At 50.9% G+C, this 24,202-nt stretch overlaps 1 protein-coding gene across 1 annotated transcript in view; it reads left to right on the top strand.

The window, feature by feature from the left end:
* Nucleotides 1-2,518: 2,518 nt before the first annotated feature.
* LOC311328849 (uncharacterized protein) overlaps nucleotides 2,519-24,202 on the top strand; it is a gene marked incomplete at its 3' end in the record, with an annotated part of 36,030 nt that continues 14,346 nt past the window's right edge. Inside the window, 3 exon segments of the mRNA XM_084462755.1 lie at nucleotides 2,519-2,770; nucleotides 11,169-11,435; nucleotides 21,059-21,370. Of these exon segments, the coding sequence (XP_084318881.1) occupies nucleotides 2,525-2,770; nucleotides 11,169-11,435; nucleotides 21,059-21,370 (825 nt within the window). The 5' untranslated portion in view covers nucleotides 2,519-2,524.

The raw sequence follows: 24,202 nt of genomic DNA, 5'->3' as shown, positions 1-24,202 counted from the left end.
TACTCATATCCACCTTTCCTAGAGCAACACTACTCATATCAACCTTTCCTAGAGCAACACTACTCATATCACCCTTTCCTAGAGCAACACTCCTCATATCAACCTTTCCTAGAGCAACACTATATCAACCTTTTCTAGAGCAACACTATATCAACCTTTTCTAGAGCAACACTACTCATATCAACCTTTCCTAGAGCAACACTACTCATATCCACCTTTCCTAGAGCAACACTACTCATATCCACCTTTCCTAGAGCAACACTACTCATATCAACCTTTCCTAGAGCAACACTACTCATATCAACCTTTCCTAGAGCAACACTACTCATATCAACCTTTCCTAGAGCAACACTACTCATATCAACCTTTCCTAGAGCAACACGACTCATATCAACCTTTCCTAGAGCAACACTACTCATATCAACCTTTCCTATAGCAACACTACTCATATCAACCTTTCCTAGAGCAACACTATATCAACCTTTTCTAGAGCAACACTATATCAACCTTTTCTAGAGCAACACTACTCATATCAACCTTTCCTAGAGCAACACTACTCATATCCACCTTTCCTAGAGCAACACTACTCATATCCACCTTTCCTAGAGCAACACTACTCATATCAACCTTTCCTAGAGCAACACTACTCATATCAACCTTTCCTAGAGCAACACTACTCATATCAACCTTTCCTAGAGCAACACTACTCATATCAACCTTTCCTAGAGCAACACGACTCATATCAACCTTTCCTAGAGCAACACTACTCATATCAACCTTTCCTATAGCAACACTACTCATATCAACCTTTCCTAGAGCAACACTACTCATGTTTGTGTGTGTCTGTATCTGGTGCTTTCTCCTTCCCTGTGTTGTGTCTCGGCCGTTGTATCGCCCTAACCCGGGTCCGTATCCACACACACACACACACACACACACACACACACACACACACACACACACACACACACACACACACACACACACACACACAGACATACACCAGTCCTGGGCTTAGATCCCCACCCCTCACCCTAACCCGGGTCCGTATCCTTTTCCTACCCCGATCCTACCCCTGACCCCTGCCTCTATCTGGGCTCAGGCACATTCACGCACACACAGACACACACCAGCGTTTGCCATGTCTCTCCTATGATGTTATTAGCCTCTCTTACTCTGAAAATGTATTGCTTTATTGATGTTCTTAGCCGGTAGACAAACATACTCCAGGAGCTTGCTCCATCGCCTTGTTGAGAGGGGTCAGGGAATAATTTTTACAGCTCACTTTTCATATGCCCACCTCCCTTGTTCTCTGTAAAGCGCATTGTGTTGCCTCTGGGTATGAAAGGCGCTATACAAATAAAGCTGTGATTGATTGATTGAAATTGTTTGGATGTTTATATTGACAACTTTCAAGTCAGGGAGGCCTCTCTGTGAAGCTGAATCATCTGAAACATCGTATTTATGTATTATTGTTCTAATTGTGGGTATTTATGTTTTATTGTTCTAGTTGTGGGTATTTATGTATTATTGTTCTAGTTGTGGGTATTTATGTTTTATTGTTCTAGTTGTGGGTATTTATGTATTATTGTTCTAGTTGTGGGTATTTATGTATTATTGTTCTAGTTGTGGGTATTTATGTATTATTGTTCTAGTTGTGGGTATTTATGTTTTATTGTTCTAGTTGTGGGTATTTATGTATTATTGTTCTAGTTTTTGTTTTGCTGTGTTTTGTTAGCATCCTACACCATCGCAACAAAAGGGTGCTATTTGTTCCTGCTGAGCCCTCTGAAATGAAAGATGTATCTATTATTTTTCTAGTTTTTGTTTTGCAACAACAACAACAGAAAAATGCTATGATCAGCCATTTGCTCCTGTTCAACCCTCTGAAAAGATAAAACGCTTTTCATGTCAGTTAGAACCCTCTATATAGAACTCTGTAAAAGGTGGTTTGGTTCTGCCTGAAAAGGGTTCTATCTGGAACCTTTTTACACAGGGCTTCCCTACAGAGCCAAATGGTTCTACAGTACATAGCACTCTTTTGTCTGCGAGTACACCTACTTTCCTACCTACTTCCTGTGTTCTCTCTTCTTCTTCTTCTTCTTCTCTCCAGGTCGTCTTCGTGTGCGAATCACCTTCAGCCGCTGTCGCCTCCTCCTGCTCTTCCTCCCACTGATCCCGGACCCCCATGGCGGCCAAGCCCGCCCTCTCCCTCCTATTGGCTGTGCTGGCCTGCACGGGGCCCGCCCGCTCCTCCCCTCCCCTCCTGCTCCGCCCCCGGGAGAGAGAGAGGGACTCGGGCGTCTCTGGCGGCGTCAACATTGCCGTGGTCCACTCGGGCTCCTCCCTGCTTCCGGAGACGGTTGGCGGCGGGGGACCAGGGGGCGGGGCCACGGGCGGGCCGGGGGGGCCTTCTCCTCCCGGGAGGGGGGCCTCGTCGTCATCGGTGACGTCGCCGGGCGGATCCCAGTTGGCCACGACGCTGTCGTCCTCTGCGCTGGCCGCCCTGGTGGGGGAGTCGGTCATGACTCCGTCGGGCGCCGCCAACGTGATCTGGCTGACGGTGAACGAGAGCAGCCCCGGGAGCCTGCTGCTGCAGCTGTGTGACCTGCTGGCCACCACGCCGCTCCAGGGACTGGTGTTCGAAGAGGAGAGGCCCCTGCCCCCCAACAGGGCCCCGCTGGCCCCCATGCTGGAGTTCGTCTCCGCCCAGACGGGGGTGCCCGTGGTGGCTGTGGGAGGAGGGGCCGGCCTGGGCAGAGAACCGCAGGTACGCTAACTAGAGCCAGACGCTCTGTCTGAGACGCTCTGTCTGAGACGCTCTGTCTGAGACGCTCTGTCTGAGACCGGCTCCGCCGTACGCTTTTATAAGGTGACCTCAAGGTACGCTAACTGCAGACAGGATGGGGCCTTGCAGGCTGGTTCCTGGTGCTTGCAGGCTGGTCCCTGGTGCTTGCAGGCTGATTCCTGGTGCTTGCAGGCTGGTCGCTGGTGCTTGCAGGCTGGTCCCTGGTGCTTGCAGGCTGGTCCCTGGTGCTTGCAGGCTGGTCCCTGGTGCTTGCAGGCTGGTCCCTGGTGCTTGCAGGCTGGTCCCTGGTGCTTGCAGGCTGGTCCCTGGTGCTTGCAGGCTGGTCCCTGGTGCTTGCAGGCTGGTTCTGTTATCAATATTAGCCCAAATTACAGCAGCCTGACTGGCGATGCTGACAACTCCAGAATCTACCCCAAAGTCAAAGTTTAACTCAAAGTCATTATCACGAAGACACATGAAGACACAGGAAGACACAGGAAGACACAGGAAGACACAGGAAGACACACGAAGACACATGAAGACACGGTGCAGTTGTCACTATAATTGCAGCGTTCATCCATCTCTCTTATAATACATCCTTCAATTCCGCCTTGAGGAAATTCAATCGCTCCTCTTAGCAGCTGTTACCAATTTAGTCATATTAAACTAGATTTCAGTGATCGTCTGGAAGGAAGAGGGTAGAGAGAGAGACTGCATTTCAAGAAGTGGGAGGCTGGTCTTTTGAACTACATTGTAGCACAGGTTGCTGCAATGTGGTCTGTTGGGTTTCTTAATGGACTGAAAACAAATCAATGTTGTGTTTATAAATAGCGATGTTTATCTTGTTATTTGTCTGGTTGTACAACTATAGAGTTGGAGTTCTGCTGCTGCTTCTCCCTACTAATGAGTGAGTCACTGATTGTGGAGAGGATGTTACACTTGTTTCTTTGGTGTCAGAATCAGTAGCAGGGAATAAAGAGCTGCTTTAGTGCTCAGAAAGTGGATTTGCTGTTTGTCTGCTGTGCTCTGTTCTGCCTAGGAGGCGCTTCTGTAAGGGCTTACCTGCAAATATTTTCTTCGCCTCACCTCTCCCCTCATCTCCTCTCCTCTCCCCTCGTCTCCTCTCCTCTCCCCGCGTTTCCTCTCCTCTCCCCTCATTTCCTCTCCTCTCCCCTCATTTCCTCTCCTCTCCCCTCGTCTCCTCTCCTCTCCCCTCGTTTCCTCTCCTCTCCCCTCATCTCCTCTCCTCTCCCCTCGTCTCCTCTCCTCTCACCTCGTCTCCTCTCCCCTTGTTTCCTCTCCTCTCCCCTCGTCTCTTCTCCTCTCCCCTCGTTTCATCTCCTCTCCCCTCGTCTCCTCCCCTCTACTCTACACCCACCACCTCTCCTTTTTCTCTTCTCCTCTCATCTCCTCTCATCTCCTCTCTTCTCCTCTCATCTCCTCTCTTCTCATCTCCTCTCATCTCCTCTCTTCTCTTCTCATCTCCTCTCATCTCTTCTCATGTCTGCTCATCTCCTCTTGTTTCTTCTCCTCTCTTCCCCTTTATTATTGCCTTCCCCTCCCCTCCCCTCCTCTCCTCTCCTATCCTCTCCCCTCCTCCCCCATCTCCTCCTCTCCTCTCCTCTCCTCTCCTCTCCTCTCCTCTCCTCTCCTCTCCTCTCCTCTCCTCTCCTCTCCTCTCCTCTCCTCCTCCTCTCAGTCCCTGGTGGTATAAACCCCTGGGCCTGTAGCGTGTTTGATTCTTGACCTATTTTTGTGCAAATCCTGCTGTGAAGCTGGCAAAGTGAGTGCTGACGCCCACCCAAGCCTCTCCTGGCCCTGGTAACCCACCCAAGCCTCTCCTGGCCCTGGTAACCCACCCAAGCCTCTCCTGGCCCCGTGGCCCTGCTGACCCCCACCCAAGCCTCTCCTGGCCCTGGTAACCCACCCAAGCCTCTCCTGGCCCTGGTAACCCACCCAAGCCTCTCCTGGCCCTGTGGCCCTGCTGACGCCCACCCAAGCCTCTCCTGGCCCTGTGGCCCTGCTGACGCCCACCCAAGCCTCTCCTGGCCCTGTGGCCCTGCTGACCCCCACCCAAGCCTCTCCTGGCCCCGTGGCCCTGCTGACGCCCACCCAAGCCTCTCCTGGCCCTGTGGCCCTGCTGACGCCCACCCAAGCCTCTCCTGGCCCTGGTAACCCACCCAAGCCTCTCCTGGCCCCGTGGCCCTGCTGACCCCCACCCAAGCCTCTCCTGGCCCTGCTGACCCCCACCCAAGCCTCTCCTGGCCCCGCGGCCCTGATGATAATTTATATGACTGCAGCAGCTCAAGAAATAGCAGCACTGCATTTTTAACATTGTACTGTAGCACTGTAACTGTACAGTAAGTGGGCTGATGGATGGGGCTAGGAGCCTGGCTGTGCTATCCTGCCCTGATGGATGAGGCTGTGCTATCCTGCCCTGATGGATGGGGCTGTGCTATCCTGCCCTGATGGATGGGGCTGTGCTATCCTGCCCTGATGGATGGGGCTGTGCTATCCTGCCCTGATGGATGGGGCTGTGCTATCCTGCCCTGATGGATGGGGCTGTGCTATCCTGCCCTGATGGATGGGGCTGTGCTATCCTGCCCTGATGGATGGGGCTAGGAGCCTGGCTGTGCTATCCTGCCCTGTCTGTACGGAGCTGTGGATTCACCGTCTCATCAGACAACCTGAGGAAAAATAGCTGCCTCTTATCCATACTGTAGAGTGTTTTATTTTATTTTATGAAGCTTTTAGTCAAAACCAAATTACACTGCTTTTAGTTATTGTGCTAGAGGATGGAATGAGCTTCAAGAGACTTTAAAATTGGATAACGTAGTCAACAATGTAATACATTTATTTGAAGTCAAGGTCTGTGTATGTTTTAAATAATGTTGCCAAAATAACCATGTTCTCAGTGCATATGCCAGACAGATTGAGCTGGATGGATGGATGGATGGGTTTTTTATTTGAACGAATATTGAAATACATTGCTTTCCTAATTGGGCATTCATTAAAACCATTCTGATGAGGATTAAAAACATAGTAAAGTCTGCCCACTTATTTCCATTGTGGTCCTCTTCAGGCAAGCAGGATGTGCAACACCCTAACCCTAACCCCTAACCCCTAACCCCTGACCCCTAACCCTAACCCCTAACCCCTAACCCCTAACCCTAACCCTAACCCCTGACCCCTGACCCCTAACCCCTAACCCCTAACCCTAACCCCTTCAGGCAAGCAGGATGTGCAACACCCTAACCCTAACCTTAACCCCTAACCCTAACCCCTAACCCCTAACCCTAACCCAGAGACATTATCATAATAGTTACACTGCATGAATATATTTAACAACAAAATATTACACACTACAAGGAAGGAAGCCCAGTGGTCAGTTGAGCAGACGGTTCCATAATGCTGCAGTTGAATAATACATCAAATAATAAAAGAGCTTAAATCTGTAGAGGATTATATTGGTCCCGCTCCCTCTAGTGGAGGGATTATGGTTATGGTTGATGCAATTTAAATTATTTCTAAAATATTTGGAAACCTCCCCAGAGATATCTTATTTATATGTGTTACAAACCTCCCTCAGATGTAGTCTAGGGGAGGGGGGGGGGGGCATGTAACGAGCCTGTATGCTCACACTGCTGGTAGATGGGATACCTGTATGCTCACACTGCTGGTAGATGGGATACCTGTATGCTCACACTGCTGGTAGATGGGATACCTGTATGCTCACACTGCTGGTAGATGGGATACCTGTATGCTCACACTGCTGGTAGATGGGATACCTGTATGCTCACACTGCTGGTAGATGGGATACCTGTATGCTCACACTGCTGGTAGATGGGATACCTGTATGCTCACACTGCTGGTAGATGGGATACCTAGCCGAAGTGTGGTGCTCAAATACTGCCACACTGACAACCAAACTGTTAAAAGAAAATGATTTATTCACACGCTCACGTGCTCAATTATACAGTATAGAGAATATTCTGGAATAATGTAATGAACAAATAGACAGGACAGGGTAAAAGTACACACATAAAGATAAACAACAATAACCCTAACCCTAACATACACAAAATAACCCTAACCCTAACATACACAACAATACAAACAAGAAACTTCCTGGGACAGGTCCAACAGAGGGTGGGGGAAGGGCTGTGAGCATCACTAAACCAAACAGACCCTACCTCACCTGCACCTCTAACCTAGCCTAGCCTAGAGACTCAAACAGACCCTACCTCACCTACACCTCTAACCTAGCCTAGCCTAGAGACTCAAACAGACCCTACCTCACCTACACCTCTAACCTAGCCTAGCCTAGAGACTCAAACAGACCCTACCTCACCTGCACCTCTAACCTAGCCTAGCCTAGAGACTCAAACAGACCCTACCTCACCTACACCTCTAACCTAGCCAAGCCTAGATACTCAAACAGACCCTACCTCACCTACACCTCTAACCTAGCCTAGCTTAGAGACTCAAACAGACCCTACCTCACCTGCACCTCTAACCTAGCCTAGCCTAGAGACTCAAACAGACCCTACCTCACCTGCACCTCTAACCTAGCCTAGCCTAGAGACTCAAACAGACCCTACCTCACCTGCACCTCTAACCTAGCCTAGAGACTCAAACAGACCCTACCTCACCTACACCTCTAACCTAGCCTAGCCTAGAGACTCAAACAGACCCTACCTGACCTACACCTCTAACCTAGCCTAGCCTAGAGACTCAAACAGACCCTACCTCACCTGCACCTCTAACCTAGCCTAGCCTAGAGACTCAAACAGACCCTACCTCACCTACACCTCTAACCTAGCCAAGCCTAGATACTCAAACAGACCCTACCTCACCTGCACCTCTAACCTAGCCTAGCCTAGAGACTCAAACAGACCCTACCTGACCTACACCTCTAACCTAGCCTAGAGACTCAAACAGACCCTACCTCACCTGCACCTCTAACCTAGCCTAGCCTAGAGACTCAAACAGACCCTACCTGACCTACACCTCTAACCTAGCCTAGCCTAGAGACTCAAACAGACCCTACCTCACCTACACCTCTAACCTAGCCTAGCCTAGAGACTCAAACAGACCCTACCTCACCTGCACCTCTAACCTAGCCTAGAGACTCAAACAGACCCTACCTCACCTACACCTCTAACCTAGCCTAGCCTAGAGACTCAAACAGACCCTACCTCACCTACACCTCTAACCTAGCCTAGCCTAGAGACTCAAACAGACCCTACCTCACCTACACCTCTAACCTAGCCTAGAGACTCAAACAGACCCTACCTCACCTACACCTCTAACCTAGCCTAGCCTAGACTCAAACAGACCCTACCTCACCTGCACCTCTAACCTAGCCTAGCCTAGAGACTCAAACAGACCCTACCTCACCTACACCTCTAACCTAGCCTAGCCTAGCCTAGAGACTCAAACAGACCCTACCTCACCTGCACCTCTAACCTAGCCTAGCCTAGCCTAGAGACTCAAACAGACCCTACCTCACCTGCACCTCTAACCTAGCCTAGCCTAGAGACTCAAACAGACCCTACCTCACCTACACCTCTAACCTAGCCTAGCCTAGAGACACAAACAGACCCTACCTCACCTACACCTCTAACCTAGCCTAGCCTAGAGACACAGACCCTACCTCACCTACACCTCTAACCTAGCCTAGCCTAGAGACTCAAACAGACCCTACCTCACCTACACCTCTAACCTAGCCTAGAGACTCAAACAGACCCTACCTCACCTGCACCTCTAACCTAGCCTAGCCTAGACTCAAACAGACCCTACCTCACCTGCACCTCTAACCTAGCCTAGCCTACAGACACAAACAGACCACAGACTACAGACACAGAGCCCTACCTCACCTGCACCTCTAACCTAACTGTGTTTGTGCCTGATATAGCAAGCTATAACATTATCATGTCAGCACTAGTTGGCTAGTCAGGCTAGCTAACATCAGGCACAGGCTAGCTAACGTCACACCGGAGGAGAGGGGCTATGGGGAGGAGAGGGGCTATGAGGAGGAGAGGGGCTATGGGGAGGAGAGGGGCTATGAGGAGGAGAGGGGCTATGGGGAGGAGAGGGGCTATGGGGAGGAGAGGGGCTATGAGGAGGAGAGGGGCTATGGGGAGGAGAGGGGCTATGGGGAGGAGAGGGGCTATGAGGAGGAGAGGGGCTATGGGGAGGAGAGGGGCTATGGGAGGAGAGGGGCTATGGGGAGGAGAGGGGCTATGAGGAGGAGAGGGGCTATGGGGAGGAGAGGGGCTATGGGAGGAGAGGGGCTATGGGGAGGAGAGGGGCTATGGTGGCGCCAGGTAGCTAACTGTTCGTGTCTTATCCATCTAGCTCAAGCCCCCAGGATTCGAAATCTAAAGTGAAGGCCTATTGAACCGCGCCATCTTGGCTAGATTTGTAGTCATTTTGCTATTTCCGGTGACTTTTGTACTTGCGCAGTTGAGCTTTTCTGTCCGACGCGCGTCCACGCACGTTCCCGGCTCTCCCCGCTTTGATTTAGCAATGAAAACCGGCTTGCATATTAACCTGTTTTTGTAAAATATATCCATTGGAGAAATTATTTTTTCATCCAGGCATCTTAGTTTTAACAGGTTAATTATAGCTGAACATGTTTTGTTTGCTAGTAGAAGGTATTCATTCCGTTCGCGATAACGTTATTGCAGCCAGGCTAAATTCCTCCAGGGAGCCAGTGACCGGCGAGTTGAAGAGCTTCACTCCCCGCCAGCAGGAGCTTTGGCCGCGGCTACCGCATCTCGGATAACCCGCTGAGTTTGTGGCTGCTATTTCACATTCGCCCTTGATCAATCCCAATACCGATCCATCCCAATACCGATCCATGGTAATAATGAATCAATCGTTCAGATCGGCAGTGCTGCATGCATGTTACAACATCATTGTCAGCTTTATTAACATAACCATAGACTACATTTATCTCTCTAACGTTAGGCTATCCATCTTACACCAGTCGGCCATTCGATAGCTAGAAGCGGTCAACGCCAACGTTGGACGTGGACGCGCGTAGGACAGAAAAGCTCAACTGCGCAAGTACAAAAGTCACCGGAAATGGTGAAATGACTACAAATTTGCCAAGATGGCGCGGTTCAATAGGGCTTCATTGTTGATAGCAGTCAGGTAATGGAGTGGCTGTATCCAGTTCTATTAATACATCCATGATCTAGCTACAGTATAACATTAGACAGCAGCAGTAGTTGCTTAGCTAGCTTACCCAGACTAGCTAACCCAGACTAGCTAACCCAGACTAGCTAACCCAGACTAGCTAACGCTAGATACCCCCGCCAGCCGCCACAAGCATAGCCCCACTTGTTGCTAGCTAACCTGTGCCCAACATTAGCTAGCCACTAACGTTAGCGTTGCAATGATCAGACACTTCAGTTCTCCCCCGCCACAAACCTACGTGAAACACTGGTTTATTTTAGCTTGTATTATATTTGAAGTATTTCAGAAACACATTCGTTTAGTTTACATTAGTTTTAGCTAATACGGTAACGTTAGCCGGGGGTGGGGGGGTGCTATATAGTGCTATATAGTCATAGTTTTAGTCATCATACATTCATTTTTATTTAGTTATCGTCTCGTCACGATAACCCAAAAAATGTCGTTGACGAATAGTTTTCGTCATAGTTCTCGTCAACGAAATTAACACTGCACCTGCACCTCTAACCTAGCCTAGCCTACTAACACAAACAGCTAGCTAACTAACCTGCCGGGAACCTTACCTATCTGCTACATACCCCAGGTGACCCGCTCGCTCTAACCTAGTGTGTTTAGACATAAAGTTACCTACGTGATGAAAGATGTAAACCCCAGGGTATCTTACCTAGCCCTTCTGTTGGAGAGACAGGGGGACCCAGGACCCAAACATAAATTACACAGAAGCAAGCTATCCCCCCCTTCTATCTCCAACACAACACAAGACTGGGTATATATACAGTATAGGGGCCAGGGGGCCAGATGATTGGACGACAGGAATCACACAGGTGAACACACAGACAGACACAACAGGGCAGGGAGAGCACAACATACACACAGACGTAACAATATGATGCTCATTTTGAGCAGAGACACTGAGACTCTTAATGGGATGGGTACCTGCTGGGAGGTTCAGGAGAAGCCTAACTAGTTTGTTCTGTGCAGTTTGCTTTTCATGCTCTCAGGGACACTATCTTACCTTGAGGTGCATGGGTTATGGTATGGCATAGTCGAAATGGCACTGTACCAAGCTCTCAAAGCCGGATGGATGGATGGATGGATGGATGGAGGGATGGTTGGATGGATGGATGGATGGATGGATGAAGAGATAATGTATCAACACATTGTTATTCATCTGCAGGAGAGTGGCTCCATCTACCTCCAGTTCAGCTGCTCCACAGCCCTGCAGCTGGAGGTCATCTTCGAGGTGCTAGAGGAGTACGACTGGACCTCCTTCTCCGTGGTCACCACCCGATACCACGGCTACGAGGACTTCCTGTCCATGGTGGAGGGCATGACGGATGGCTCGTTCATTGGCTGGGAGAAGAAGAGCGTGGTGGTCCTGAACGTGACGGACGACCCTGGGGGAGCGCGCACCCGCAGAACGCTGAAGGACAACGAGGCTCAGGTGAGGAGGGGGTGGGGCTAACCGCCAGGTCGCCTACTCTGACCAACCGGCTGGCAGGAGAGCGTTGCATGCTCGCGCTCGTACAGCACAGCGCTGCAATACGTTTCTGGAAACGGCCTCATATTTCTGCCTCATATTTCAATGTGAGGCAGAAGCCAGAAGCAGGAGTCTCACACCAGATGCATTATAGTTGGCAGCCCTGCTTCTACAGTACATCTTTCTTTTTTATTTTCAATCAATCAATCTCTTTCCTCCTGTCTTTCATTTCCACATCAAGTTTGACATTTATCAATCTGGACGTGTGTGGAGACTGCAACCAAATCTCACGTCAAGTCACAGACTGGGTAGCAAGTTTGAGAATTTTTATGAGTGATTCTGACTGACATCTAACTGCAGCCACATAGGCCTGTTCATCACTTAGAAATATATCAGAACCAGAATCTGTTTATTGCCATGCTGATCTACAACGTACTAGGAACTACGCTTTCGGGTGAGGTGAATAACATTTGTAGCCGACCCTATGGCAAAATATTATATTCTGTAAAGGCCTCTTCTACAGTACTGTACAGTATGTGTCGTATATCTCTAACATAAATGGGTATTTTCCAATTGTTTGCAAGCAACGGGGTAAACAGGTTTTTGGTGTAAGAGTAATTTCGTTTTCATTTTGAACCTACAAGTCTTAAAATGAAAAAAAAATCTGTTACATCAAAATGAACAAATGAAAAGCAACGAGTAGGATTCAGTCACTTATTTAAATTAGAGCTTTGACAGTCACATCAGTAATGCCTGCTCTGAGGTGAGGGGGACAGTCACATCAGTAATGCTCTGAGGTGAGGGGGACAGTCACATCAGTAATGTCCTGCTCTGAGGTGAGGGGAGTGGGACAGTCACATCAGTAATGTCCTGCTCTGAGGTGAGGGGAGTGGGACAGTCACATCAGTAATGCTCTGAGGTGAGGGGAGTGGGACAGTCACATCAGTAATGCTCTGAGGTGAGGGGAGTGGGACAGTCACATCAGTAATGCTCTGAGGTGAGGGTGAGGGGGACAGTCACATCAGTAATGCTCAGAGGTGAGGGGAGTGGGACAGTCACATCAGTAATGCTCTGAGGTGAGGGGAGGGGGACAGTCACATCAGTAATGTCTGCTCTGAGGTGAGGGGAGTGGGACAGTCACATCAGTAATGCTCTGAGGTGAGGGGAGTGGGACAGTCACATCAGTAATGTCTGCTCTGAGGTGAGGGGAGAGGGACAGTCACATCAGTAATGCCTGCTCTGAGGTGAGGGGAGGGGGACAGTCACATCAGTAATGTCCTGCTCTGAGGTGAGGGGAGTGGGTGAGCAAGGTAGGCTATTAACCTGATGCGCACCAGTTTCTATAGGCCTGGTTGAAATAGGATATTTTACATTAACACAGATGCTAGCTTTAATTTGAGATTTTGTAACTTTTTATATTTATTGTCACAATAATACATCTTTTCTGCATGGAAGGTAAGATAAAGATGTATTATTATTATTATTATTATTAATAATTCTCAAATTGACAGCAATGTGCAATGGTTTTTGGATAGGCTGCACAATTCCCCAACAAGGAAGCTGCTCAGCTCGCACGCCGTTTGATTGTATGAATTTACATGTGTGAACTACCCCTTAAGATAAAATTGTAAAAATGCAGTCTCCAACGTAACTTCAGGCGAGGCACGGATGTGAATGCCGGGCTAATCGGCAGAGGCTAATCAGTCACACCCCGTATGACGCAACCCACCAGCTGACTGTCAGCTGTCATAGCATTGGTTCAGCTCGCAGAGCGCATGTATTTAAGCTCTCAAAACATGTCATTGTTCGCTTTTGCCATTACTGCTGATCGCTCGTATCTGCGCGCTCGCTGTTTCCGCGTTCTCTGCTCTTGCGTTCCGTGCTCATGTTTGTGTTTTGGTGCGTTCTGCTGCCTGCTGCCCGTGATGTCCTCTCCGGTCCGTGGTTTGGGGGTCAGTTTAGTGGCGTCGTGGAGCGGGCGGATTCCGAGGCTGAGGAGCACGTCCCTCTCTAACACCGTCGTGCCATGATTTTGATATGGTCGTTATGGTTCAGTTGCATCGCGTTGCTCGCGTAGCTTGCGTTGGGAGTTGGGAAAAGTCTTTGAAGCGTTACCTCCGCCGCCAGCCACTGGGTTCATATATGAGCCGCTGATGTCACGGGTTGTCATGCCTCGTCCTCCGCAATTGCTCAACTGTCGTATACGTACGCCGGGTGCCATTCACTATTGAAATGTTAACAGTTCAAGCGAGAACGTAACTATGTGGATTCTTGAAATGTGATCGGTTTATCAAACTACCCCCTCTTGGCTTGTTTCGTGAGTCACTGGCTGGTGCTAGCTACATGCCAGGCTGGTGCTAGCTACATGCCAGGCTGGTGCTAGCTACATGACAGGCTGGTGCTAGCTACATGTCAGGCTGGTGCTAGCTACATGACAGGCTGGTGCTAGCTACATGTCAGGCTGGTGCTAGCTACATGACAGGCTGGTGCTAGCTACATGACAGGCTGGTGCTAGCTAGAACAGCTGTGTGTGAGCTAACCAGCTCATGCGCGTTGTGAGAGAGAATGAGAACGCTGTAATTCACAACATTTCTTGGGAACCTTGTCATCTCATTTGCTTATCTAGCTGGGGCTGACAAGGCATTCACTGCGCTGGCACCAGAGAAACACCAGGTCCAGACAAAGCATGGACATTGTGCAGAGTGGCTACTTGTGAGCTAGTCGACTCATGCACGTGAGATAGAGTGAGAACGCCGTCATTCACAGCAGGCCTACTGTTTAATGAAAGCTGAACGTCAGTGTTAAAAACATCAGAGACGCGGAGCCTCGCTCGCTCATTTGCACAGCTAGATGAGGCTACTGACACACCGTCCGTCCCCGGGGAAACGGGGGAATGTTTTATCTGCTGTAGAAGCAGGAACACATGCCGCCGCTCAAACCGAGGACACAATAACCCCGAGATTACACTCTGCTCATCAAACGTGCAGCCAGTCTACCTGTCAAACCAACAGGGAAAGGTGCTGTTGCTCGATTCGAGTTAATGACCGCCGCTGGATGGGAGAGCGCTAGACTAGGTCCCGCCGGCAGTCGTACCACAAGGGTTGTGACACATTCACACAGGGCAGTAATGAAAAGGCGGAGCTGGTTGAACAAAATACCTTTCCCAGCCACAACGTGAGACTGGCGGTTGTCACGTCTGCTAATATACTGTAGCAGGGGAAGACACTGCAGCTCGAACCGGAGGCATCAGAGCTTTCCGATGGGACCGGAGCTCTGAATGGCTGGGCCCTATCATACTCACAAGCATGCCCTCCCCCTTTTCTCTGTGCAAAGGAGCTACAGCATGGCCGTTTGCTACTTTTGAACTGTACTCTCTGTCACACCGGGAGCCAATGTAAGATAAAGATGTATTATTATTATTATTATTATTAATAATTCTCAAATTGACAGCAATGTGCAATGGTTTTTGGATAGGCTGCACAATTCCCCAACAAGGAAGCTGCTCAGCTCGCACGCCGTTTGATTGTATGAATTTACATGTGTGAACTACCCCTTAAGATAAAATTGTAAAAATGCAGTCTCCGACGTAACTTCAGGCGAGGCACGGATGTGAATGCCGGGCTAATCGGCAGAGGCTAATCAGTCACACCCCGTATGACGCAACCCACCAGCTGACTGTCAGCTGTCATAGCATTGGTTCAGCTCGCAGAGCGCATGTATTTAAGCTCTCAAAACATGTCATTGTTCGCTTTTGCCATTACTGCTGATCGCTCGTATCTGCGCGCTCGCTGTTTCCGCGTTCTCTGCTCTTGCGTTCCGTGCTCATGTTTGTGTTTTGGTGCGTTCTGCTGCCTGCTGCCCGTGATGTCCTCTCCGGTCCGTGGTTTGGGGGTCAGTTTAGTGGCGTCGTGGAGCGGGCGGATTCCGAGGCTGAGGAGCACGTCCCTCTCTAACACCGTCGTGCCATGATTTTGATATGGTCGTTATGGTTCAGTTGCATCGCGTTGCTCGCGTAGCTTGCGTTGGGAGTTGGGAAAAGTCTTTGAAGCGTTACCTCCGCCGCCAGCCACTGGGTTCATATATGAGCCGCTGACGCTGATGTCACGGGTTGTCATGCCTCGTCCTCCGCAATTGCTCAACTGTCGTATACGTACGCCGGGTGCCATTCACTATTGAAATGTTAACAGTTCAAGCGAGAACGTAACTATGTGGATTCTTGAAATGTGATCGGTTTATCAAACTACCCCCTCTTGGCTTGTTTCGTGAGTCACTGGCTGGTGCTAGCTACATGCCAGGCTGGTGCTAGCTACATGCCAGGCTGGTGCTAGCTACATGACAGGCTGGTGCTAGCTACATGTCAGGCTGGTGCTAGCTACATGACAGGCTGGTGCTAGCTACATGTCAGGCTGGTGCTAGCTACATGACAGGCTGGTGCTAGCTACATGACAGGCTGGTGCTAGCTAGAACAGCTGTGTGTGAGCTAACCAGCTCATGCGCGTTGTGAGAGAGAATGAGAACGCTGTAATTCACAACATTTCTTCGGAACCTTGTCATCTCATTTGCTTATCTAGCTGGGGCTGACAAGGCATTCACTGCGCTGGCACCAGAGAAACACCAGGTCCAGACAAAGCATGGACATTGTGCAGAGTGGCTACTTGTGAGCTAGTCGACTCATGCACGTGAGATAGAGTGAGAACGCCGTCATTCACAGCAGGCCTACTGTTTAATGAAAGCTGAACGTCAGTGTTAAAAACATCAGAGACGCGGAGCCTCGCTCGCTCATTTGCACAGCTAGATGAGGCTACTGACACACCGTCCGTCCCCGGGGAAACGGGGGAATGTTTTATCTGCTGTAGAAGCAGGAACACATGCCGCCGCTCAAACCGAGGACACAACAACCCCGAGATTACACTCTGCTCATCAAACGTGCAGCCAGTCTACCTGTCAAACCAACAGGGAAAGGTGCTGTTGCTCGATTCGAGTTAATGACCGCCGCTGGATGGGAGAGCGCTAGACTAGGTCCCGCCGGCAGTCGTACCACAAGGGTTGTGACACATTCACACAGGGCAGTAATGAAAAGGCGGAGCTGGTTGAACAAAATACCTTTCCCAGCCACAACGTGAGACTGGCGGTTGTCACGTCTGCTAATATACTGTAGCAGGGGAAGACACTGCAGCTCGAACCGGAGGCATCAGAGCTTTCCGATGGGACCGGAGCTCTGAATGGCTGGGCCCTATCATACTCACAAGCATGCCCTCCCCCTTTTCTCTGTGCAAAGGAGCTACAGCATGGCCGTTTGCTACTTTTGAACTGTACTCTCTGTCACACCGGGAGCCAATGGAGGGAGGCCAGGACTGGAGAGATGTGTTCTCTCCTCTTGGTGCCCTTCAGTAGCCTGGCCGTGGCATTCTGCACCAGCTGGAGGCGAGAGATTGTTCCCTCTGAGATCCCGGTGTACCGAGAGTTACAGTAGTCCAGTCTGGAGAACACAAGCAGGATGATGAGTCTGTGGAGTTCTTGGAAGGAGAGGAAGGGCTTGATCTTGGCGATGAGGCAGAGTTGGAAAAAGCATGATTTCACCACTGTGCTCACCTGTCTGCTGAACCTCAGGGTCGTCAGGGTCAAACACCACTCCCAGGTTCCAACAGGGCGGTCAGATCTCACAGGTTCCTGACCTGAGGCTTCATCAGGGCGGTCAGATCTCCCAGGCCGTCCGTTACCCGGGCGACGGCTGAAGGGGGACCGAACAGGATGAGTTTGCCCTTGCTCTCATTTAGCTGGAGGACATTTTTAGCCATCCAGTCAGTCACAAGCCATCCAGTCAGTCACAAGCCATCCAGTCAGTCACAAGCCATCCAGTCACAAGCCATCCAGTCACATTCTCACAAGCTGGGCAATGGCCCTGGAGCTTCAGCCATCTCTACTCTCTGCTCCACTTCCAAGGAAAAGGGGCCCGACTCCTGGACAAACTGGCAGCAACAGCAACAGAGTAGTCTTGTCCTTGGGATCAGACATGGATGGTTTTCTGGCCGAACCCCAGGCAGAGGAGCCAGGCACAACGACAACGGCAAAGTCGGGTTCCAGCGCCAGAGAGACAGTCATCATCACTTCATTCCAGCCGGCCACTCTTGTAGCTCTCACGAAGGGACATAGTGGAGCTCTGTGATGCAGCCTGACCCCATCCCCCTTACATGAATGTCTCCAGTTCACGCATCGTCGGGAGGAGACAAGGTGCAGGCTTGGAGGAGACAATGTGCAGGCTTGGAGGAGACAATGTGCAGGCTTGGAGGAGACAAGGTGCAGGCTTGGAGGAGACAAGGTGCAGGCTTGGAGGAGACGAGGTGCAGGCTTGGAGGAGACGAGGTGCAGGCTTGGAGGAGTCAAGGTCCAGGCTTGGAGGAGTCAAGGTCCAGGCTTGGAGTAGACGAGGTGCAGGCTTAGAGGAGACGAGGTGCAGGCTTGGAGGAGACGAGGTACAGGCTTGGAGGAGACGAGGTGCAGGCTTGGAGGAGTCAAGGTCCAGGCTTGGAGGAGTCAAGGTCCAGGCTTGGAGTAGACGAGGTGCAGGCTTAGAGGAGACGAGGTGCAGGCTTGGAGGAGACGAGGTACAGGCTTGGAGGAGAGGCGGTACAGGCTTGGAGGAGACGAGGGGCAGGCTTGGAGGAGACGAGGTGCAGGCTTAGAGGAGACGAGGTGCATGCTTGGAGGAGACGAGGTGCAGGCTTAGAGGAGACGAGGTGCAGGCTTAGAGGAGACGAGGTCCAGGCTTAGAGGAGACGAGGTCCAGGCTTAGAGGAGACGAGGTGCAGGCTTGGAGGAGACGAGGTCCAGGCTTAGAGGAGACGAGGTGCAGGCTTGGAGGAGACGAGGTGCAGGCTTGGAGGAGACGAGGTGCAGGCTTGGAGGAGACGAGGTGCAGGCTTGGAGGAGACGAGGTGCAGACTTGGAGGAGACGAGGTGCAGGCTTGGAGGAGACGAGGTACAGGCTTGGAGGAGACAAGGTGCAGGCTTGGAGGAGACGAGGTGCAGGCTTGGAGGAGAGGCGGTACAGGCTTGGAGGAGATGAGGTGCAGGCTTGGAAGAGACGAGGTGCAGGCTTGGAGGAGACGAGGTGCAGGCTTGGAGGAGACAAGGTGCAGGCTTGGAAGAGACGAGGTGCAGGCTTGGAGGAGACGAGGTGCAGGCTTGGAGGAGACGAGGTGCAGGCTTGGAGGAGACCCTAGCTCCAGAGAGGCAGCCCCGTCACAGCCATAGCCTCCGTGAGGGGAACATCAAGATGATGCGCTGCTCTCTCCAGCAGCTTCGGGAGGTCGCGGTGGAAGGACCCAGGCCCGGGCCCACTGGAAGACGAACCGCTCGCATCTGTGGCTTCTGAGGCTGAGTGTTCGTCGATGTCAGAGCCATCTTCGTCTTCAGATGGCGGGAGGGACAGCATCGGCACCGGCTGCTGAGGAGGTACACCAACCTCATCACCCACATCTGAGCTGCCCTCTGTGGGTACAGGATCGTGAGGTGAGGCCTCTCCAGAGGCTCAAGAAGAGCGCAGGGCTGGCAGTCAGGAGACGGAACCAGACCCGCCTTGGCGTGCTGCGGCCCCATGCAGCGGAAGCAGCATGGATGTCCCACGTCGCTGTTGAGATAGAAATAGAAATAGAACTTCTCGTTTTGGCTGTATTTTGTATCTCCAGAATGTGTAGGGGCGTGATATTTAAATAACGATTTTTTCATCCGCCACATTTATCAACGCCTGATCATCCGTACGATGGGATTTGTACGATGGCATACGGATGTTTGGTAGATCACACATGGAAGCTGTCGTACCATCATATCTACGATTGGATCTGCGCTCCTTTCATAAATAAGGGCCATTGTTTTTTACAATCATGGTTGCTTACTCTCATGGTTGTTTACTCACATGGTTGTTTACTCACATGGTCTTTTACTCTCATGGTTGTTTACTCTCGTGGTTGTTTACTCACATGGTTGTTAACTCTCGGTTGTTTATTCACATGGTTGTTTAGTCTTGGGTGTTTACTCACATGGTTGTTTACTCTCATGCTTGTTTACTCTTGTGGTTGTTTACTCACATGGTTGTTAACTCTCGGTTGTTTATTCACATGGTTGTTTACTCTTGGGTGTTTACTCACATGGTTGTTTACTCTCGAGGCTGTATGTTCATATGGCTGTTTACTCACATGGTTGTTGACTCTCAGTGGTTTGCTGGGTGTTGTTTTGACATGTGCTACGGGGGAGCCGCCTCCTTTCACACCCTTTAGATTTTCCTTTTTTTTTTCTTTGTCGCTGGTGCAATAACTACACCACCAGGTGGGGCTTCCACTCTCCTTCTGTCACTTGTGCTCAACAAAAGCAGAAAACATGTCAGACGAGACGGGAGAACAGCACAGCATGATTCTTCATCAAGACGGGGTGGGGAATTCAAACCGTGGTCTCTATCAGCACCTTCATGTCTTAGAACCGGCAGCCCAGATTCATCCTGGACTATGGTTTACTATCTGTGGATGTGATGTCCCAGAGGAAGAGGACATCCATTTAGTTGGCAGTAGCACGCCAGCCCCCCCCATGCCTCTCTCCATTTTCTCTTTCACACCTTCTCTCTCTCCTCGCCCTCTCTCCCCGCCTCTTTGCTCACGGTTCTGTCAATGTCCTTCGGCGATTATAAACGAGAGGACCTGCGATGATGTAATGCCAAGAAATGGCTGAACATTTCACCTCGCCTCGTTTATTTCGATTTTATTGAATTGAGGTTTTTTACGGAGGGGCCTTGCGTAGAGATAAACCAGGAAATTCAATATTCCGACTCTGACCCTCGGATTCCCCATCAGGACTATCTCAGGACGGTCGGCCGGCTCCAGAAATACTCGGGCATTTTCTTACTTGGAAAGCCTGAAGTGCTTAAGCCCAGTTTAGTGTGAGTGGATATCTGGCCATCTGTGGTATAAAGGCCTGTGGGCCCCGGGCCCAGAGCAGTGGGAGGGACTGGCGTCATGGTGATGTGGCTTATAGCACATCTACACAGGATTTACACACCAGATGCCATGCCAGTCTGCCTCAGAGGGATCTGCAGTGTCACCTGTTTGAAAGGTTTTTTGGGGTTGAATTTGGTTTGGTTTCCAACTGCAACATCTCTCCCTCTACCCTCCCATCCAGCCCCTCCTACCCTCATACCCTCCCATCCAGCCCCTCCTACCCTCATACCCTCCCATCCAGCCCCTCCTACCCTCATACCCTCCCATCCAGCCCCTCCTACCCTCATACCCTCCCATCCAGCCCCTCCTACCCTCATACCCTCCCATCCAGCCCCTCCTACCCTCATACCCTCCCATCCAGCCCCTCCTAACCTCATACCCTCCCATCCAGCCCCTCCTACCCTCATACCCTCCCATCCAGCCCCTCCTACCCTCATACCCTCCCATCCAGCCCCTCCTACCCTCATACCCTCTGGCCGCCTCCTATTGAATGTCTGATAATCCTTGACTTTTGGTCAAGCGACCCTTTTAACTACCCTTTTACTCCTTTGCCCCCCTCTCCCCCCTCTCTCCTCCCCCCATCGCCCTCCTCAACTCCAGGTGCGTCTCCTATACTGCTCCCAGGAGGAGGCCGAGCTGATCTTCAAGGCAGCCTGGGCCTCGGGTCAGGCCGGACCCTCGCACATGTGGTTCGCCGTGGGGCCTGCACTCTCAGGCCTGGGTCTGGAGGGTCTGCCCAAGGCCATGTTCACCATCCGGCCGCAGGGCTGGAGGGACGAGCCGCGGAGGAGGATAGCCAAGGGGGTGTCGGTGCTGACCCACGGGGCCATGGCCCTCCGGAGGGACTACGGGGCGGCACGAGGGCAACACTACGCGGGGAACTGCCAGACAGACAGCAACCAAACACAGAGGGTGCCAGACAGGATCAGGTGAGACTGAGAGAGAGAGAGAGAGAGAGAGAGAGAGAGAGAGAGAGAGAGAGGTGTGTGTGTGGTGGAGGTGGAGACAAGCCTGTCTCCAGCCCTCATTCTTAAAGGGGGCACATGAATTGGAGAGGGGGGCAAATTGTAATATATATATTTTTATTGTATTTTGATTAACGCAATATGCTATTATATTCATGCAACATTGACACATCTATACTGAGGTCGCATACTAACCAAATTGATCTCCGCTGTACTTAATATAGGCCTACATGTAGGCCTATTACTAATTAAGTCTAAAACTATTCGAATGCAGGAGAGCAACAAACTGGCACATTCATAATGCAAACATTAAATTATTAGACAAATGGCACCAATTCAAGCGCACTTACGAGGTGTTGTCAAGAACTGACATTAGAAAAGATAAAATGACTAAACGGGGGAAGTTGGCACCGCAATCAGTGCACTTGAGAATAAGACCTACTGTACAGTAGGTAATGACCGATGCGTAATGATGCGATTCATCATGTTCAACTATCAACAGCGATTATGACCAGTCTAAAGATGCCACAAAGTCCGCATTTAAAGCCGTCGGTTACATAGAGGTAAGGTTTTTTGCACAAAGCACTTATATGCAAAGCACTGAAGCACAACATGTAACTTGCCTACAACATCAGAAGTAGCCACTGTGGATGCACCTCTCAGGTTCCTTCCACCTCAGAACACAAGTTAAATGTTCCTTTGATGATGTTGTGTGTTTGTGGAGCCCCCTGTCTTTCTGGGCAGCATGCTTCCAAACCCAGTAGCCTCCCACTGTAGAAGTTGAGTCCACTGGGTCACGTGTTAAACCTCCTACATGGACACTGGGTCACGTGTTAAACCTCCTATATGGACACTGGGTCACGTGTTAAACCTCCTACATGGACACTGGGTCACGTGTTAAACCTCCTATATGGACACTTGGTCATGTGTTAAACCTCCTACATGGACAGCAGAATGCCACATCTGTCTGCACACTGTATTCCAGACATTCATAAGTCTGGTACCACAAAAGCACAAAAGAGCGATTCTTGTTCTTAAAAAGATGGTTGGGGAACCGCTGTAGAACAACTTGATTCGGTCCGTCACTTCCCAGATCATCTGGGGCTGGAGGCGGCTTGACAGTCGCAGTCACACCCGAGCATGGCAGCCTGGCTGGGTCTAACTCTAACGCTAGTCTGGCTGGGTCTAACTCTAACGCTAGCCTGGCTGGGTCTAACTCTAACGCTAGCCTGGCTGGGTCTAACTCTAACGCAAGCCTGGCTGGGTCCAACTCTAACGCTAGCCTGGCTGGGTCTAACTCTAACGCTAGCCTGGCTGGGTCTAACTCTAACGCTAGCCTGGCTGGGTCCAACTTTAACGCTAGCCTGGCTGGGTCTAACTCTAACGCTAGCCTGGCTGGGTCTAACTCTAACGCTAGCCTGGCTGGGTCTAACTCTAACGCTAGCCTGGTTGGGTCTAACTCTAACGCTAGCCTGGCTGGGTCTAACTCTAACGCTAGCCTGGCTGGGTCTAACTCTAACGCTAGCCTGGCTGGGTCCAACTCTAACGCTAGACTGGTTGGGTCTAACTCTAACGCTAGCCTGGCTGGGTCTAACTCTAACGCTAGCCTGGCTGGGTCTAACTCTAACGCTAGCCTGGCTGGGTCTAACTCTAACGCTAGCCTGGCTGGGTCTAACTCTAACACTAGCCTGGCTGGGTCTAACTCTAACGCTAGCCTGGCTGGGTCTAACTCTAACGCTAGCCTGGCTGGGTCTAACTCTAACGCTAGCCTGGCTGGGTCTAACTCTTAACGCTATCCTGGCTGGGTCTAACTCTAACGCTATCCTGGCTGGGTCTAACTCTAACGCTAGCCTGGCTGGGTCTAACTCTAACGCTAGCCTGGCTGGGTCTAACTCTAACGCTAGACTGGCTGGGTCTAACTCTAACGCTATCCTGGCTGGGTCTAACTCTAACGCTATCCTGGCTGGGTCTAACTCTAACGCTAGCCTGGCTGGGTCTAACTCTAACGCTAGCCTGGCTGGGTCTAACTCTAACGCTAGCCTGGCTGGGTCTAACTCTAACGCTAGTCTGGCTGGGTCTGACTCTAACGCTAGCCTGGCTGGGTTTAACTCTAACGCTAGTCTGGCTGGGTCTAACTCTAACGCTATCCTGGCTGGGTCTAACTCACGCTAGCCTGGCTGGGTCTAACTCTAACGCTAGCCTGACTGGGTCTAACTCTAACGCTAGCCTGGCTGGGTCTAACTCTAACGCTAGTCTGGCTGGGTCTAACTCTAACGCTAGCCTGGCTGGGTCTAACTCTAACGCTAGCCTGGCTGGGTCTAACTCTAACGCTAGCCTGGCTGGGTCTGAGGTGGAGAGTGTGTGTGGGTGATGGGGAGTCAGTGGGTTAGGGAGAAATAGATAGAGAGGAAGAGGAGAGGAGAGAGAGGGGCTTGTCTGGCTCCCGTCTCTCTGGGGAGAGCTGCTCAGCTGTGGCGGAGGAGTGTCACTGCCTACCTCCTTTCACTCCCTCCCTCCATCTCTCTCTCGTTCTCCATCTGCCCGGTTCCAAACTCTTACCTCTCTCTCTCTCCCTCTCTCTCTCTCTCTCTCTCATTATCTCCCTCTCTTCCTGTCTGTCTCTCTCTCTCTCTCTCTCTCTCTCTCTCTCATTATCTCCCTCTCTTCCTGTCTGTGTCACCCACTCTCCTCTATCCATAACTCACCATGTCTCAACCTCTCCAAGTTTTTTCTCTCTCTCTCCTTCACTCTATACCCCTTCTATCCCTAGATGACTCTC

The sequence above is a fragment of the Borostomias antarcticus genome, assembly GCF_949987555.1.
Source record: "Borostomias antarcticus genome assembly, contig: scaffold_195, whole genome shotgun sequence".
Taxonomy (NCBI): domain Eukaryota; kingdom Metazoa; phylum Chordata; class Actinopteri; order Stomiiformes; family Stomiidae; genus Borostomias; species Borostomias antarcticus.
The sequence above is the reverse complement of the archived record's forward strand: the minus strand, read 5'-3'. Positions and strand labels throughout refer to the sequence as shown.